The sequence below is a fragment of the Sitophilus oryzae genome, unplaced genomic scaffold (genome assembly GCF_002938485.1).
Source record: "Sitophilus oryzae breed Bouriz unplaced genomic scaffold, Soryzae_2.0 scaffold_1614_pilon_pilon, whole genome shotgun sequence".
Lineage (NCBI taxonomy): Eukaryota > Metazoa > Arthropoda > Insecta > Coleoptera > Curculionidae > Sitophilus > Sitophilus oryzae.
The window spans coordinates 702,847-722,471 of NW_022146297.1; the positions used below are offsets into that span (position 1 = coordinate 702,847).

The following is a 19,625-nucleotide window of genomic DNA, read 5'->3' on the forward strand; positions in this document are numbered from 1 at the left end:
AGTCTTTTTGTAAATAAATAAATAAATAAATAAAAACTTACAATTCCATACATACGAGGCGTTTCGGAAAAAATAAGAAGGATAGGAAAACAATATAACATACGAACATCTTTCAAAACACAAAATACACTTAGAAAAATGTAATATACCAAATACCCTGTGAATGCGATAAATTTTACATTGGTGAAACATCTAGACCCTTAAATGTTAGAATTAAGGAACATAAAGATTATTTAAGACAGGAAGATTTTCACAAATCTAAGATATGTCAGCATTCTTGGGATAAAGGGCACAGAATAAATTTCAATAACGCCAAAATTATAATGAAAGAAGCGATAGCTTCTAAAAGAAAAATAAAAGAAGCTTTTTTAATTCAATCAGAAAGTTTGGGGCTTTTTGGTTTTACCTTATTAAGTAATTGTTATCAGGTAGTAATTGTTAATTTTGAAGTTGAAATATCAAGTTAAAAATGTCATTTTAACAGAACGTCAACGGTTTCTTGTAGACGTATCTGTTTTAAAAAAGTAAAGTGTTCTCGAATAGTTTAATTTAAATATTTTAAATAGTTTTTTTTTCTTTATTCTTGGTATTTTTTGCTTCCGACGACGGAAAGAGATAACTTTCCGAAACGTTAAGCATTTTTTTTGCTTTATTAGGCAAATTTTTATTACTGTAAACATAACTACTGACAAGCAGCGTCCGTTTAGGTTTAATTTTAGAGATTAGATTTAGATTTTCTTGCAGTGCAGTGGCGAAATACCCATACAGAATTTTTTTGGAAAGATGAATCCGCCACATAGGTATAGACATTTTTTTGAAATTCACTTTATCTAACTCAGGTAAAGAGAAAAAAATAGACAAATTATTTTTTTTATAATTGAACAAATTAATGTCAAATTAGATATAAATATTAACAAACGCAAAACATACATAAAAATTGGTAAAAAATAAAGTAAAAAAGTATCACATTTTAATAAAATAATAACAAACATAAATGTATATAGCTTAAGATATACCAATAAAAATAATACTTAAATAATTCAAATAACTTAAAGTAACATATTCTATGGTATCCTCAAGCTATTCGCACAGGCATGGTTCAATCTGTATTCTACGTACATCATTCCTGTATTGTGCCAATAATATAACGCTCCCACTACGAAGAAATGCCACCACTGGTGAGAATGGCCGATATAATCGAATTTTCCAGCTAAAAATCTTTCCGGGATTTTGGCAATGTAGATGAAAAACGCAGTACCGCTAATTGCGTACATTCCGAAAACTCTCGGTAACATCATCTAAAAAACACATAATAATACATAACAAAAAAAAAGAAGTTAACTTAAAAAAAAATCTATAAAAAATCAGCACAGCCTATTCATTAAACAGCCAGTCGATTTCACTAGATTTTGAATACACGCGCTCTCGCCCGCGCTTCACCTATCATGCCTGCCATTGAATGGGCTTGGTGAATTCTCCGTGCGTCGGTGCTGCCATCATCCGAAAATCCCGTAAACAACCGAGTTATACAAATACACGAGCTTAAATAACGAATACACGAAAAATTTGTTATAATATTATTTGAAAAGTATTAGCAAGTGCAATTTTGAAAAATTCTACAAAAATAAAAAGGTGTATCTATGGATACCTTGTCTTTTGAATTATAAAAATCGGTTGAAATGAGCCAAGTCTATACATGCAGAAAGTCAGAGCACCAGTTTCGATAGTTTTTATAAACGGAGCTTCAATAGAGCTCATAGAATACGATGAAATAACATAAGATAAGCGAATATCTAGACAGGTACGCATTGTTTCATAAAAGTGATCGTAAGAGTGATCGTTAGAGTAAGTATAAGAGTTTTTTGTTTAATAGACAATTTTGTGTTTAGGTATAGAAAAAGTATTATTTGATATGTCAGTTTCAATTAGCAACTTTCAATGTTTGATTTGTTGTGTAAAAAATTGTGAAAATGAATAATTTATTTTCAATTTTTCATCATTACATAATTCCTCTATTTATGATACGCATATAGCATATAATACCAACATTTAAAAATTGACAGCAGTGTTTGTGGCAGTGTACAGGGTGGCGCCTCTCATACGCCGCGGAAGCTTCAAGGAGAACGGTAGTTTATATCGATATGAAATTTTAGCAGCTTATGTAGGTTAACTGAGAGCATTTTATAAAAATATACAGAACTATACAGGGTGTCCCCAAACAAAGTTACACATCAAATTTGTGTTTTTTCTAATGGAATACTTTGATATGTATTTTTTTGGGGGGCACCCTGTAGAACTCTCTATATTTTTAAAAAGTGCTCTGAATTAACCTACATATGCTCACAAAATTTCATTTCAATACAAACTGTCGTTCTCCTTGGAGCCTCCGCGGCGTATGAGAGGCGCCATCCTTTATATTGTACTTAGTGTGTTTAGTATAATTTAGGTATACTAAAAAAACTTTTACTAAATTACGAAAAATTGGTTAAAACATGTTCATGTACAAGGTGTCCCACAAAGAATAGCTCTCGGTTGTAAGCCGTAGGGGCTGCGGAAAAAAGAAAGATAAACTAATGAGGCCATGGAAAATTACTTGAAATTATTTTTAAATAAAATTTTTTTTTGGAAAATAAAACAATGGAGTTTTTGCAAAGTTTTGCCTAGATAAGGGATACTATAAATAATTGCTTCATAATCTTGAGTAAATTTTGGATTTTTTTATTAGAACTATTTCTCCCTATCTGCTAAAATAAAGAGGTGGGGAAGGTTAGATATTTTATTTAAATACTAATAACTCCGGATTAAATAATCGGAATGCAACAAACAAAGGCTCGTTTTAAAGAGCGTTTGGTATTCTATATTATACCATATAAACAGTAATAATAATCTTTTGAACTTAGACGCTAGGGGGCGCTGTCTTACACAATTTAACAAACATTGGACAATTTTTCGATTTATGTAGGTATAAACAACCTTCACAAAATTGCCAAAATTTTTGAAAGCATTTAAGAAAAAACCTAGTGATTTTCGTTTAAAAAATAATTAATTATTAATTTATAAAAATTAGGTTTCATGGCTTTGTAAATGTAATATTTGTTTTATAATAATTTATAAATTACTATAAATATTTAAGTAGAGTAAGAAATTTTATAAATGACAAGCAAAAAAACATTTAAAGAATTTCATAAAAAACTCAAAGATGGAAAAATACAGAGGGTGTTCTATTTAAAATAAGCAGAAATTTCAAAGAAAAGAAAAAAAACTGAAAAATATTATAAAAAGATATCTGGAAATAAACTTAATTTGAAGCATTAAAATGGGTAGGTATCTAAAATAGATTCTTAAAAACTTTTAATGGACGAGTTGAAGAAAAAATATAAAATATTAACTTATAAAAAATAAACACCTCTGTATTGTAAAACTATAAATAGGTTCAGCTATCTAAAAATTTCTTTAATGGTAGGTAAAATAATGAGAAACGTACAATAATTTTACAAAAAAAAAACGAAGATAGAAACTATATGTATTAAATAAATGTTTATATTTTATTTATTTCTACCTAAATCATTGCCATAAGCTATGGTCATCACCAATCAATGTAATATTTATTTAAACATAATTTTAAAACAGGAAATTACAAATTATTTTATGACAATATGGTGAAGGTAAATTTAAAACAGGTTTGTTATTCTGTGTATACTAGCGATGGGAACTATCGAATGAATTAGACTATCGAATGGTTAATGAATGAATGATTTCAACTATCGAATGGTTTTATTCGAATAAAATCATTTATTCATTTGTATAAAAGCATATGTGACAACCTCGCCGTGCGACTAAATGGTTATCGTTGAGCCACGACTACCTATCGAATGCTTTTGATAAATGAAATTTAGTATTCGTTTGATTTTTGTATGCGTCAGTGCATTATTAGTTCTTCCAAATTTTTATAACTTCGCCGTATAAATACTGTGCTATTTTTGCGTTTATTAAAATAGTTAAAATACTAAAATAGTAGTTATTTTTTAATTTTATTTATTGACGATTGTGTGCATGTGCAGGTGGTCAAAATTTTTCCGAAAATTTGTGTGGTTTTCCGTAGCCCGATCTTTCAATTATTTAATTTTATATGGTATATGGTCTATTTTTTATTGGGAAATTTTTAGAAGTAGCAATTTTTAAGAGAGAGATGAACTTACAATTAATTTTAAAAATACATATTTGTATTTTAGATGTTTTAATAATATGAATTAGTTGAACTTAATAATCATATTTAAGTAATGTGGTTAAGTAAATGGTTATCGAACTCAAACTATGGGGTGAGAAAATTAAAATGAAAGTTTTACATGTGCCAATTTAAAAAAAAGTTAAGGATGTTTGTATTTTGTTTATGGTAATTCTCTTACATGTAGTTTTTTGCGAAGAAACATTTCATTTATTTTTTAAAGTAAATGCCAGTAAAAGTAGATATAATTGTTAAATAGTAATATAAAGCACCTAATATAAATAATTTTGATTTCTAATTTTTTATTTATATTTTTCTTCCATTACACTGCATGCTTAGAAAATTAATAAATGTTTATATTTCATGATTTTAAAATTTGTTGTTAATATAACAAATTAGTTCTGTAATTACTATTATTTAAAAACCAACGTTGCCACACACAAAAAATTTAGAGACTATATTATTTTTAAATAGGATCTAATATAAATAATTTTGACATCTAATTTGTTGTTTATATTTATATTAAATGATTTTAAATTTTGTTGTTAATAGGTATAACAAATTATTACTGTTATTATTATTTATTAAACCAGTCTTTGCTTAAAAACATTAAAAATCATTTTCCTACATCCAAAATAACAAGTATTATTGCAGTGTAACAACAGAATATTAATAAAAAAAGCAGAATATAATATAGACATACTATCCCTAACTAACTAAAGCCAAACAATAATATTCTTTGCTAATATCAACTAATACCAAAATATGGCAACAGCGCCCTTCATAATGTATTTTCTGTGTAAATACTAGCACCTCAATAAAAAAAATAATGGGTCCTTATCTATATCTGACTCCGCAAAAAAATCAAAGATGCCGGCTTCTTTCATAGCTGTCGGGTTTCTCGGAAAGAAACCTACGTCGCCGGGCCACAACTAAAATTCAGTTAATATTTTATTATAATGGATCCTGACGAATAAATGAATTTCATAAATGAATGAATTTTATAAATGAATGGTTTTTGCTGCCGAATTACTAGAATACAATATTTCAAGGCAGATGACGGATCTATTCGGTAATTTTTATTCGAATAGTTTTCAACGAATGTTTTCTTACTAACGATCGAATTATTCGAATGAATTGCAGCTATCGAATGTTTCGATAGTATTCATTCGATAGTTCCCACTACTAGTGTATGCGAATATTTCCTTGTAAGAAACTTGCTCCTTACAAGCTTGAAGCCTGATCTATTTAGATTTTCTAATAAAATATTTAATTTTTTTTTGCTATTTATTTAGATATACGCTAATTTCATAATAATTAAAAAATAAGCGATACGCACACATTCGTAACGTCTACAGTAGGTATATGCGCAAAAAGTCCGGCTGCAGAATTATTAATTATTACGCTCATCATATTTTTAACCAAAACTTAATTTTTTACGTATCTATATTTATGAATTGGGGAATACACTTTTAACAGGGTGTCCATCAAAAATTTATAATTAAATTATTAATTACCATGCATTTCAGGAGAACATTTTAACTTCTACAATGTGGTCCAAAAAGGTGAAAGTGGATCGGGATGATTTTTTTAAAAGGAACACCCTGTATATTATTCCTTTGTTAGATGGAGAATCAAAAAATGAACATTTTTTATATTTAAAGTATTTCAACATCTGTATCACGTGTCATATGAAAGAGACATATGTAATAAAAACGCGAATATTTGAGCAACCTTTAGCGAGCAAATTTTGTATAGGCATGATTTAAATACATTATTTAGAAGTAATAAAAGTATCAAAAGACTTTCGCACGTAACAATTTTCTTTTAATTATTGTTACTGAGTCTCGAAAGTACCGGGAATTTGAATACGAGTCCCGGTTGTTTTGATGGCTAAAAAGAACAGGGAATTCCCGGTACTTTCGGGACCGGGATGTTCCGGTTCTGAACCCTAACTAATGGGGATTTATTATTATTCCAATGTAGATTGGTACTATACCTGATTTCTTTAACCTATAAATATGATCATAATTAATTATCATGAATATACTTACAGCAACAAGAGGATTTTCAAAACTACCCATTTTGATAGCCCAGTGGAAAGTGGGTACAACTCCATATGCTGCCCACGAGACAAACGTGATCATCTTGATGTTAGTGTTAATGTTTAATCTTGGAATTTGCAATATCATGGCTATTATGAATATGACCGTTACAGTAATTAAATAAAAGTTCTTCAACAACTAAAATCAATAATAGATCAAAATAATTATTATTGTTTCGTCCTATTGCTGCCAAAAGTCACTAACTAACATTTTCCGGACAACCAAATTCAATCACTAACTATGTTTTGAAGCGGAGAATCGATTGCAAAAGTCATTAACTACGATTTCTGGCTATTTATGTTTTATTTTAATACCGAATAGTTACTAACTATAACATCTTTATGCAATGCTATTCATCTTTAGACGCATTTTTCTCGGAAGTAATAAAAAATAAGTTAGTGACTTTTGGCAGCTATGGGACGGTTTGGCTTATACACTCACCGGCACAAAAACCGGGCGCCTTAAAATTTTCATGTATTTAAAAGTTATATATATTGTGATCTAGATGACCGATTTTGTTTTTTGATACATCTCAATAGCTTCATTTTTTTTTGAGATATTCGCTTTTGAAGAAGACACTAACATTTTTTCGTAATTTTTACATTAAAACCGTGGCTTTGGTTTTGGTCCTAGTCGACAGACCTATAAAATAGAATTTATGATTTATAAAATGTCACTGTCATTCAAAAATCATATTGATATTGTCTGTTGCGGGCAGTTACTCAAGCAGAGATGGTTTTAAGTCCAGAAGTTGGTCTCTACCATGACCAATAATTAAAGAAACAATAGCCGATACTTCAGAACTTAAAATGATCTCTACTAGAGTAAACACCAATAAACAATAATAATAAGACTTTTCAATGACAGTGACATTACAAAAACAATAAACACTATTTTATAAGTTTGTTCATGAGGACCCCAAAATGCTAAAATTGCTGTAAATTGTCATTGTCTTATTCAAAAGCGAATATATCCAATAAAAATACAGCTATTGAGATTAATCAAAAAACAAACTATCGGGAAAAGACTAACCTAAATGATAAAGTAATTTTTAAATGCCTTGCTTACTTAACATATTCCGCAGGGTGTCTCAAACTTTTACCAAAATATCAACATTTTGTTTTCCCTCGTATAATTGACAGATGGAAACGTTCATTTTTAATTTAGAAATAGATACTAAAAAGTCAAATAATTTAGCTGCAAATTGCTTAAAAAATCATCAAAATCGGCCCACTAGAACAAAATATTAAAACAAAATTATTAAACTTTAAAATACATGAAAATTTTGCCCGTTTTTTATGCCGATGAGTGTATTTATGTCTATGTCTAGAAGAGTATTTTATTAGGTACTTTTGTTAATATTTATGATTATATTAGATAAAGTTGTTCTATATAGGACTTGACTTACTTGGTCACACCAAAAGCCGTAATATATTCCCGAAACGTATATCCCATATAACGAGAGAGCAATTCCAAATAAATCGTAGGACAGATAGTAATTACAATCCTCTTCTGATCTGCAGCAGAATGTGTGATATAATGCTGATAACCCCATACATAACTAAAATATAAGAACTCTTATTTTTTCAATATACATTTACATATACCTACATTGGGTCCCGAGCTGAACTTATATTAGAAGTCTCGAGAGAACTACTATATCTAGTTCGTAGCTTTCTTGCACATCAGTATTTCACAATGATATCTTAATTCCAGATATTATAGATTTCTGGAAGCTTCTAATGCAAGTTTGGCCAGAAACGACATGTATAATGCTACAAATAAAGTTTGATAATTTTAGATTTTTTGAAAAGTGTTAAGCACAACATTAACTCATAAAGACAGACAATTTTGTTTACAACAAACATACATAAGTTTTATATTGTTTATTACAAAACTTTCAGCTCTCTTGTAAACTATTTTCATACGAATGATTTTTATTACAGTTTGTTATAAGCCAAACTCGTTCTGTTTTTTTTTGTAAATTTTACATGACTGTCAATAAAGGCTGATGATCTACACGTATCCAGTAGCTGGCGCCAGTTTCACTGGGTACAGCTGGAGCATTTTAAGATGGGCGCTGCGTACTTTAATTGGTAATTTTTTCTTATTAAAACTAAAAGAGTTTCGGAATTCCATTGTTTTTATTTATTTTGCTTACACAACGTTTCAGTCAGAAGTATCATTGACTTCGATATGTTGATGATACCTTTATAATCTGAAACGGAACCGATAGACAGTTTGATTCCTTTCTTAATCATCTTAATTCCCGAAATAACTCAATCAGATTCACGATTGAGAAAGAGAAAAACTTCTGTCTGCCGTTTCTGAATATTCTTGTAAGTAGAAGCGATGGATCCATCACTGCTGTATATAGAAAACCAACACATACGGGACAATATTTAAATTCTTAGTCGAACCATTCTGAAGCAACCAAAAGAGGTATAATTAAAACACTATGTCATAGAGCAATCACTATATGCAGTGACCAAGAATCTCTGAATTCTGAACTAAATAATATTAAAACGGATTTGCTTCAGAATGGTGACTCTGCAAAATACCTAGACAATATTATATCCAATTGCAGGTCCGACTTATTGGTACGCCAGCCTGGGGGGATGCTCTCTCTCTCTCCTGACGATTTCATATGCGAAAAGAACATCGGAGAAGAACAGGCGAATAGCTAAGCAATGTAAAATTAAAACTGTGTTTAAGTCTGGGACTACTCTAAGAAGTGTCCTAACAAAAACAAAACCTGAATCATCAAAGCAAGAGAAAGAGTGCATCCTGCCTTGCGAATGCGGTGAGTCGTATATTGGAGAGACAAAACGTCCTCTAGATGTACGACTTGACGAACATAAAAAACATACACAAAGAGGTGAAACAATGAAGTCGAGCATTGCAGATCATGTGTGGTCCAACCAACACAACATAAAATGGTCGAAAGCCCGGGTTGTCCACAAAGAACCCCATTGAAAAACGCGCAAATTTAAAGAGGCCGTATTCGTTTCTAACAATAATAAAATATTTAGCAATCAAGTATGGAAATTTCACCAATATGGCAACCACTTATAAAACGCTCCAATGTAGATGTTCTTAGTAGAAAGCCTCATGCTTGACTGCACCCAACAAATTCACGGATGAATGCTCGGCTCTATAGTATAGTATATAAGCTCAGTAGTTTTAGGATTTAGTTTAGTTCACATTTGATAACGGTCAGTGATACTTCTGATAGAAACGTTGTGTAAGTAAAATAAATAAAAATAATGGTCCCAAACTCTTTTAGTTTTAATACTGAATCATTGTCTACCACATTCAAAGTAGACAGAAAGGACAAAGGCCCAGCTACGTCGAAGCACCGGTTCCCATTAGAACACCAAAGTTAAGCAACGTAAGGCGATACTAGTGGATGACGGGTGACCGGTTCGAAACTCTGTATCGTGGTGTTGTCCAATAAATGCAAAAGTGTAAAATATATTGACACACACTGCTCACTCACGCCGGTTCGAGGCTGGATGAGATCGGGTATCTCGTGAGTAAGAGTTGACACTTGCCAAGGCAGTAGGCCATCGACCATGATATGGCCGAGGACCGCGGTTTGGATTCCGCGTAAACAAAGTAGGCCCCGTCCAGATTAGCCCTGGCAGCAAAAAAGGGAGACGTTAACTAAAATCTTTACTTTTTTACTACATTCAAAGTAATTTTTTTCTTATATTTTAGTAGTAAGTCTACGCAATCATTTCTGCAATATACCGGTAGAATAAACTGAAAATTACCGAAAACTGAAAATGCCCGTTCTGCGCAAGCCAAGATTTGGCCTATCAGTGAAACTGCCTTAAAGATATCAAGTTTGGCTTACGCCAAATCACAGTGATCAAGATTTCGGCGCAAAAAAGCGCAGTTAGTAAAATATCAGAAACTTCTGCAATATTAACCACACGTTAAACTAACTACTAAAAGCTTTGTGCAAATGTCTGGATCTTGGTAAGTGGAAAAAATACATTTATCGCCTGAATACTTACCTGAAAGCATATTAAAATAGTTCCTACAAGAATCTTGTCGCTGAGCGGAGCATCAATCTTCAGTATTATTAGATCAAAAATTGTTAAAGATATGAAAAGGACTAAACCAAAAATATGGGACCATATGTTGATCGTTTCGTTTGTCCACCAAAAAATACTGCAAGAACAAAAAAGTTTTTCATGAGAAACGGATAGGTATATTTATACAGGATGAGTCTTAAATAAGTGCAAATATTTTCAAGACTGGTAGATCTCGATAAAAGTTACATATCTTCTCTTTCGTCTTGTCTTTCAGATAAGATAATCGAGTTAAATTTAATCTATTACCTATGTTGCCATTATTATCAAGAAATTATGAATCAAATTTTCAAATTTTTTTATCAAAAAAGCCCTCATAATCGTGTTTCTGGGGTCAAAATATACCACCCCTAAAAATATTTGAACTTTTTTAAGACTCACCCTGTATAGAGGAGTTAGTGATGTATGGTGACAAGGATACTATAGAGATAAGGATAGTTCGATTCCTATCTTCCTGCACTGTCAGTTTTTTTACGTCATCTACTGACCGAGTTGAAGTTGGCGCTAAAGATTTTAGACAGTGACAGTTATTTTTGCATATGACGGACGAGCGCACAGTGCGTTGGAAGATAAATTTAGCGGGACAAAAGCGTTTGGTTAGAAATCAGCCAAAAAATGTGTACTGATAAGAATAAATAGTAGACATTCCAATTGATACAAAATGCATGAATATTCTTTGTAATTTGATACATTTTTATCAACCAAATTTGGTCGTTTTCTGCTCAGCAAGGCAGAGATCATACGAAAACAAAATATTTACAAGTGCTTATACATTTTATTAGAAAGCCAAATTATGTTGAAGATTGCCAAAGGTATGTAGTTTTCTACTGTACGTATATTATTTGTTAAAATCCTTCGTGCCGTTATTCTGCAGATATCAAACTTTCACTTTTTTTTCAAATATCGATATATTGAATGATGTAGATCTTTTGAGTTACCAATAGTTACCAACACAGGTATACTCTGTTTTTTTTCTCAGGTAAGATTTCGACAGACGATGACAGAAGAAAAGCAGATGACGTCCCATACCAATCTATTTATTTTACTAAAAAAAGTTTCTAATAATTTTTAAGTTATCTATGGATGGGTTTAAATATAAATCCGTCATGCGTCGTGTCTTGTTGTTTTTAACCAGTTTTATTGGTTTATTTAAAAAATGACAGATCGTATTTCAATTTTATTGGTTTGACGGAAAGATGAACGACAAACGGACGCCGATGCGTATGAACTCGCCTTTAGATTTTTGTCATTTTTGACGTTTGTCAAAGTCTTGCCAAATTATAGGTTATAATTTTGTGTCAACTTTTGTTAAATACCCTGCGTTTTGGAAGATGATGCATTTTGATTTGTATTATTACGCGTGTTTGTGTCTTTTGAAGTCAAGTGGAGGGAAAATCGAGTGAAAATTAACTGTAGACCCAGAGCACAGTTTATGGTTAATACTCGCCAGGCAGAAAGTCTTATACACCAATGAAGTTGCCATCGATAAAGTTTGTATACCATTTCGTCGTAGATAAGTGCATCTCGTATAATATGGTAGAAGGATCAAACTAAACACATACTAAAACTGGAGTAGCTGTAAAATATCGACATCGCACGATAGGTAAATAATGGATTTTAGTACTGCAGAAAAATAATGTCAAAAGGTAGGTACTGGTATATTCCTGTGGAATATTACAAATTTGTATTTGTACATAAGTTATATTGATAAATATAATCATAAATGCGGGTAGTTTCATAAAGCTTGAAAGTAAATAATAGTTCTTTTTTATATTTTTTTGGTATGTAGTGTCTTGTTCTTGTTTGTTTTGTATTAACACATACCGTTTTTATTAAATAAAATAACTCGATTACATTTTTTCAGTTTTATATAGTTTTTTTTCACAATATTTTGAAGTAATCACTTGTCATCTTGTCAATCAAATTTTAAATATTTCCTGCTATGCGTTCCAGTTGTACCAACTTATTTCTTTGTAAAATAAAATAAACTACTTTGAAATTAAAATGACAGACACATCTATCACTGTCAAGGATCTTCTCGTTGGACAGACTATAGTCACAGTCACAGGGAGTTCAAGCTTAACAGGTGAATGCCCAAAAAGATTTATTATATTTATTATTTATCAGATAGTATAAAAACAAAACAACTCCATCAACCAAGGCACTGAGTTTAAAAAATTGTCTTAGATACTTACTATATATGAATTTACAATTACCGAGTGTTAAAATTAAAATTAAAATATCTATCTTATTTATTATTTTCAAAATAAAATATATTTTTTAAATAAATTATAGAGGGTGTTACAAGATTACAAATTAATTAAAAAAAACTGCTAAAGGGTTTTTTGATATCATAATTTTATGTATTTGGCAATAGTTTACAATACAGTTTTTGTGTGTCATGTACGAATAATATCATAGTTTTATTATCTTGTATTTATTTATTAATAAATTAAGTTGTTAATAAATAAATAAATTTAACCATATAGTTGCTATATATTAGACCATTTGCTACGTTCTTAGATTTTAAGTTCCAAACATTGCTCTTGAGATTTTGTCCCGCTAGAATAACCATCCGCCGCACTGTGGAGCGCTGGTCAGCGCGTGACGTAGCATTCCACGGCGACTACGGCAGCGGCGATTTGACGCGATCGAACAGTCCTTTAGAATATATACATACAGTCCTTGGTATGATGATAGGAAAATTTGATGAACTTGTAGGTGGATTGGTAATATTATGGATTGAAATGAATTTTATTTACTGCCATAATCAGCAAAACCATTCAGCCATCTCCAATCTTTTAGAGAATTGTTGCTGACAAAATGCATTTGATAAGATATCCTTAACGTTATCCTACGTTCTCAATGGTAGACTAATCAGGTTGTATGTTTATCATATAGGGGAAGTTCATAAGCATTAATTTGATTGTAAGATTGTTGAAGAGTTTTTTCGTTTTATCGACCTCATAATCTCCATCAATTCTTTAAAATACAGGGTGTCTCAAATCCAACTCTCACCAATGGGATCTAAGAAATGATAACAGATACGGGGTGGCTTAAATTGGGGCAAAGTTGTCTTTTACTGAGTCAGTTTGAAAAAATCTGTAAAGGCATCTTTAAAGAAGCTTTCTTAGCTTCATCCTTTGGTGACGTGAAAAATCACTTAGCACGATTAGTTTTTCTGGAACCATAATAATCGACTAAGAAAACTAAGAAAGCTTCTTTGAGAATGTCTCTATATATATATATATTTTTTTTTTCTGCCTGTCCAAATAAATACGTAATAAAATAAAAACGAAAACCGGTATCTCAAACTTTTTCGGAATATTTCCGAAAGTGGCAGAGATAAGTTCAATTATTAAACGGATTATCATTGAGCTCAATAACACGCAACTTTTCCCCAATTAAAGCCATCCGGAATCTCTTACCATTTTTATTAGGGTAGAAATGTTATCATTATTATTTAAGATATAGTAGGTACTCACCTCTCCATACACATCGAAGTATCAAGCATTCCTCTGTAACCTCGTCTTATATACTCGTTATGTTGCATATATACTGGCGCATCCTCGAAATTTAATAAAACTCTGGCCTTCTGATAGTAAACTTCCTCGTATTGCCCATTTTTCTCGTATTTTTCAATAGTTTCACACACTTCTAAATCTTCGAGCAAAGATTCCGTGTGATCGTGTGGATGAGGCTGCTCCTAAAATGCAGTGTTGTATCAGAACTTAGGCTAACAGTGATGATGTTATTCCAGAAAAAAAAAACTACCTAATATAGTTAGTTGTTAGAATTAACTAATGTATTTTTTTGTATTTTCGATGTTATTTATATACCATTTATCAAAAATAATTAGGCTTTGCCAATTTGACTTGTGTTTGAAAAGCGTAGCTGATATTTTTGATATGAAATAATTATTATAACTTATCTACTATTATTATAAATACAGGGTGGTCCGAACTGTATTCCTGAAACTTTGGCAGCATATTCTGCAGATAAAAATAAATAAAAAAGTTCATATAAATGTATGTCCTAAAATGCTTAGTTTCGGAGATACTTAGACGGTGTAGAAATTTCATTTTTTTTTCGATTTTTTCCAAATAATTTCTGAAGTAACGTCAATCTTTGAATGAAAATTGGTGTCTGGGAGTTTTTTGACCTGAGAAATTTGATTTTAATGTCAATATGACTCCTATTTGTAGGGGGCGCCACCTAGATGTGTTTAAGTGTTTTGAAGAGTAGATAATAACTTTTCGTCCGTACCTGTATAAAACTACTGAGTGAAAAAATATACATTTACGGTTTTTTTACGTAAAAAATGTGTAAAACAGACCCAACAAATTATTGATATCTACTCTACATTATATTTTTAAACAGTTTAAATAGAATTAAAACAGCACTGATGAACCGGAATTTACGCCAGCCCCCCATTCCCTCATTGCTCACTACCTTAGTTTATTGAATTTTTATATTCAAGTGCTAAAGCCTCAATACATTATGTGCTCATGCTGTTCGTCAATGCGATGATTTGATGCGCCAATGCGTCGTCGGTATTCGTGCGAAATGTCGGTTTTTGGGCGAAAGAAATATCACGAACAGAATGGACGGATTTCCAAACGAACTAACGAATCGTATTAACGCATTGCATCGACAAACGGCATCATACACATGCACTAGACGCAATCATGCATAGCCGCAAAAACGAACCAAACCGACGCATCAGCGCATAGTGAGGATGGGGCTTAACAGCCAGACATAATGTCCATAGAAAAATACTTTTCCTTTGTTACTCACAAATTTTCTGATATTACCTAATTATTTGGTTATCTAATATCCTTGTATATGTAGAATATATAAACAAGGTTAATATCTATATACAGGGTCATGGGCGCCGGAAGAATGAAATTTAGGGGGGGGGCAAGGTAAAAATGAATAAAAAATTGACATTTTTGGTAATTATTGGGAAAACTGGAAATCGTCCGATTTTGACCAAAATTGGTATACACCCTATTTTGAAGTCGTAGATTACGAATCTGAACTTTTTTCTTGGCGGTCTCTTACCGTTTTTCAGAAAAACGAAAAATAATTTCAATATCGAATTTTTCTTAATTTCTCATATTTTTAAGGTTTTCTAGCACATATTTTGTTAGGTATTCAATAATCAATAATGTTTTGCTATTTTCTGTTACTTTTTAACTAATTCTATGCATAATAGAGGAAAATTTGCTAAAATAAATTTGTAAACAATCTGAAAATGTTAGATTATAGCTTTGTTCGGGTTCTTGTTATTACCGATTCTGAACCGTCCAAGAACTCTGCAGCGCATGCGCAAATGAAATAATGTCTTCATATTTCCTTCTGCGCATACGCATCACAGTTCTAGGACGGTTCAGAATCGGTAATAAGAGAAACCCGAAGTAAGTTTATGTGTTTCTGGCATTTAAAGCAACGTTGCCAATGCTAAACCTAAATTTAGCGTGTTTTTTTCGCTCATTCTGGAATTACGAAAGGCGGTCGCCAGAAGAACGGCTCCTTCCCATAACTGCTATTTTACCAACGAGATCTGACTATTTATACCCACGAAGTTGCACGAAAGAGTTTTGATTGCATTGGTTACAACTTCCATGCAGAGGGTGTTAATCTTTTGTTGTTATATTATTAGATTAACTAAAAAAAGATTAACCCCCTCCGCAAAGAAGTTAAAACCAATGCAATCAAAACTCTTCCGCGTAATTTTGTGGATATAGGTGTATATTTAATTATTGTCGATCTCATAATAGGTAATTTATTTAAAATCCCTAATCACCCGAAAAAATAGAAGATATGGCAACGTTGTAAATTTTCAAATTTCTAGATTAGGTCTAGAATATATTTGTCTCTCTTATTACATAGGAGAGAGAAAGAAGGATATATCAAATGTCAAACTTCCATCTGGTCTCAATTTTCTTTGCTATTTTGTTAAGAAAAGTGTTTTTCAGTAAAATGTTGGACACTTTTCTATCCCCAATCAAGTGTGGCTTTTAGATAAACTATAATATAATGAAAATATAGTGAAATTATTACTTTATAGGGCCGAAATAAAGAAAAATTCAATGTTGAAATAATTTGCCGTTTTTCTGAAAAACGGTAAGAGACCGCCAAGAAAAAAGTAGATTCGTAATCTACGACCTCAAAATAGTGTGTATACCAATTTTGGTGAAAATCGGACCATTTCCAGTTTTTCCAATAATTACCACATGTTTTATTATTTTACAGGTAACACCTAAAAATTTCATAATAATGATTATTTTTTTACAGATGGATGTAAGAAGATTTTTAGTTTTATTGTTTCAGTGATCCAGGGGGGGGGGCAAATGCCCCCTCTTGCCCCCCCTGTCCGGCGCCCATGTACAGGGTGAGTCTTAAATGAGTGCAAATATTTTCAGGGCTGGTAGATCTCGATAAAAGAAACATATTTTCTTCAATAAAATTATAATTCTCTTTTCAATTTTTCAAATAAGTACAAAAAAAAGGTAATTTTTTGCGTAAATTTTGAGAACAGATGGATATTTTCTGGGTTTTCTTTCTTGTAAATTGAATCTACTACATACATATTATGTTGCCATGTTATAATGAAATTATGGTTATTAACTAAAAACTAAAAAAAAAATACCGAAATACTGGGCTCACCCTGTATATTTGACGATTCAAGAAATTGTCATTAATTTATCTTTTCTATTCAACAAGATCTGTAAAAAAAACTAATATGGTAGGTATTCTCTAAAAAGGTAAAGCAGCGATTTATCTAAATATGTATTAAATGAATAGTTAATGTTTTAAATAAATTGATTGTTGTGACAATCTGCCATCGACAATCAACCATAGCAATCAACAAATTCTTGTAGAAATAAAAGCCAGTAGGAAATGTATGTACCGCCATTAATTCTAAACCTAAGATAGACAACAAATGGGTATTTTTTCCAAAAAGACCAATCATGTCCTACTTACCCTAAGCTAATTTCATAATATTTCTAATAGTACTAATTAAAAATCTGTTCACGTTCAAAACATGCCATTGACATTACATTCGAGGTTAACAATAGATTCTGAATTTTAATTTGTATAATGAACGTACTTCGACCAAAATTAATCAGCCGATTATGAAATTTATTGGTTTAACATTGTATATCAAATCACTTTTCAAGAATAATTTCTAAGAGTATTTATATTAATAAATTAAAAATAAAAATAAAAGATTAAAAGACCTATTTTATTTTATTTTTTCCACACACATACAGTTTTCCTCAACAAATGGACCGTCTAGCCTAAGATATATTTCTCACCATATATTTCCATTGTGTTTACTTTTTAGACTCCGTTGAGAATCGAATGCATTCGAATGTACGCTAGAATTGAATACTTCAAATAGTTCTTATTCGAATCTTAGTAGCGATTATGATACTACATTATGCTACTGATGCTAGAAGCAATAAATTGCTATAATATGTAGGAGTCACGAACTGACTATAATCTTTTAATTAATTGTTAAATATTATGCGCCAACAAGATGCAATACTTTCTCCATTTAACTTATATTATATGCAATTGATCTTATTGAAAGATAGTCAATGTAGAATATTCATACTCATTAACATTATTTTATTGAGTACTTTTAGTATATTGACAGACTGCCACATCCTGTAGTAAAATAAAAGTATACCAACGTTCTGAAGGAGAAAGATAAAAAATAATGTAAACTACTCATAAAGAAAGTATCGTCTATACCGGGTTAAAAGTGGCTCACCCTTATAACTTTTTTATTTTTGCAGATATAAAAAATAAAAACGAGATTTGGTATGTTAGTATATGACATAAATTAGGATTGATCGACGTATTCAATTGTTTTCGGTCACTTCCTGTTTCACCGGAAATTATTACAACTTTTGATTTTTAAATGGCACTATAACAAAAAATATTAGCTCAACTGAAAAATAAAAAATAAATAACTATAAATGGTATTTTTTACTTTATTCTATAGAAAATTACATTATGAATAGATTGACATATCATATGTCAACTTTTGACATTTTTGCTTAAAAAAATGTATTTTAAATTTCAATCTAGAATCTAGACGGTCATGAATGTGTTGAAAACACTATTTTTTAATCAAGGAGCCTTGGAAAAATAGATTTAATCGTCAGTATTTTTCGTGTCTTGTCCTGGCCGGTTAAAAGATACCCAAATCATATTTTTAATCATATCTCAATTTTTTCAAATGGAACAAGGGTGGGTCACTAGTATATTTGGAAAAGTATTTTCTTATGAATAATTTGGCATTTGGTACCACACACTTGGTATTTCGAGTCAAATGGTCGTTATGAACCGCATGTTACAATTTTAGATAAACCATATCCGACAATGTCAAAAGTTGGCATAAGATAATATGTTATTCTATTCAGAGTATCATTTTCTATCGAATAAAGCAGAAATATACCGAGGCGAGGGTGCTATTTAATAATCAAAAGTTGTTGTCATTTCCGGTGAAACCGGAAGTGGCAAAAAACAACTGAATACGTCGAACTAATTTATGTTTTATACTAACCCAACCTAACCAAACCAAACATACCAAATCTCGTTTTTTTATCTGAAAAAATAAAAAAATTATAGAAGTGCCACAGCAGTTGCAGTTGTAAAACCTTACAACTCCTATTACAATTAACATTTAAAGTTTTTTGCTACTTCCATTTGGTAAGTCTGCCAGGTATCACACTAAATTAATATCTCTGAAAACCCGTTAAAAATTAAAATGTATTTATTTATAATTAAGTATTTTTATTATAATTAAGTATACGTTACTTTCATGCAAGATTTGTTAGATTTGTTATTGCATATTTATTACTCCGAGTGTACTATAATTAATTACATTAATCTGAAGCAGGTTTCGTTTTAACAATCCTTCAATTTTTACCGAAGATGTTGGCGTGAAAGAAGTGAAATTTTCTCGATTTCATCGAAAGTACCGGAGCTGAACATTCGTCGGAGAAAGTCGGACTGGGTCACTTACCTTGACACTCTCGTACGTTGTACAGCAGGTTTCGTTGTCCGAAGAATCGCCATCAGGTATCAGTTCGTGTTTGGAAATTATGGTAACGGTCATCTCTAAAAAAAGAAAATAGAAACAGATAATAATAATAAATATACATACATAAAACT

General features: G+C 31.0%; 1 protein-coding gene across 1 annotated transcript in view; it reads right to left on the reverse strand.

Annotated features, from left to right (window-relative positions):
* Window positions 1-856: 856 nt before the first annotated feature.
* Window positions 857-19,625, reverse strand: part of LOC115880075 (progestin and adipoQ receptor family member 3) — a 30,996-nt gene continuing 12,227 nt past the window's right edge. Inside the window, exons 2-7 of the mRNA XM_030897203.1 lie at window positions 19,477-19,571; window positions 13,916-14,136; window positions 10,353-10,509; window positions 7,739-7,891; window positions 6,280-6,468; window positions 857-1,298 (exon numbers count right to left, since the gene is read on the reverse strand). Of these exons, the coding sequence (XP_030753063.1) occupies window positions 1,065-1,298; window positions 6,280-6,468; window positions 7,739-7,891; window positions 10,353-10,509; window positions 13,916-14,136; window positions 19,477-19,569 (1,047 nt within the window). The 5' untranslated portion in view covers window positions 19,570-19,571 and the 3' untranslated portion in view covers window positions 857-1,064. The remainder of the gene's footprint in view (window positions 1,299-6,279; window positions 6,469-7,738; window positions 7,892-10,352; window positions 10,510-13,915; window positions 14,137-19,476; window positions 19,572-19,625) is intronic.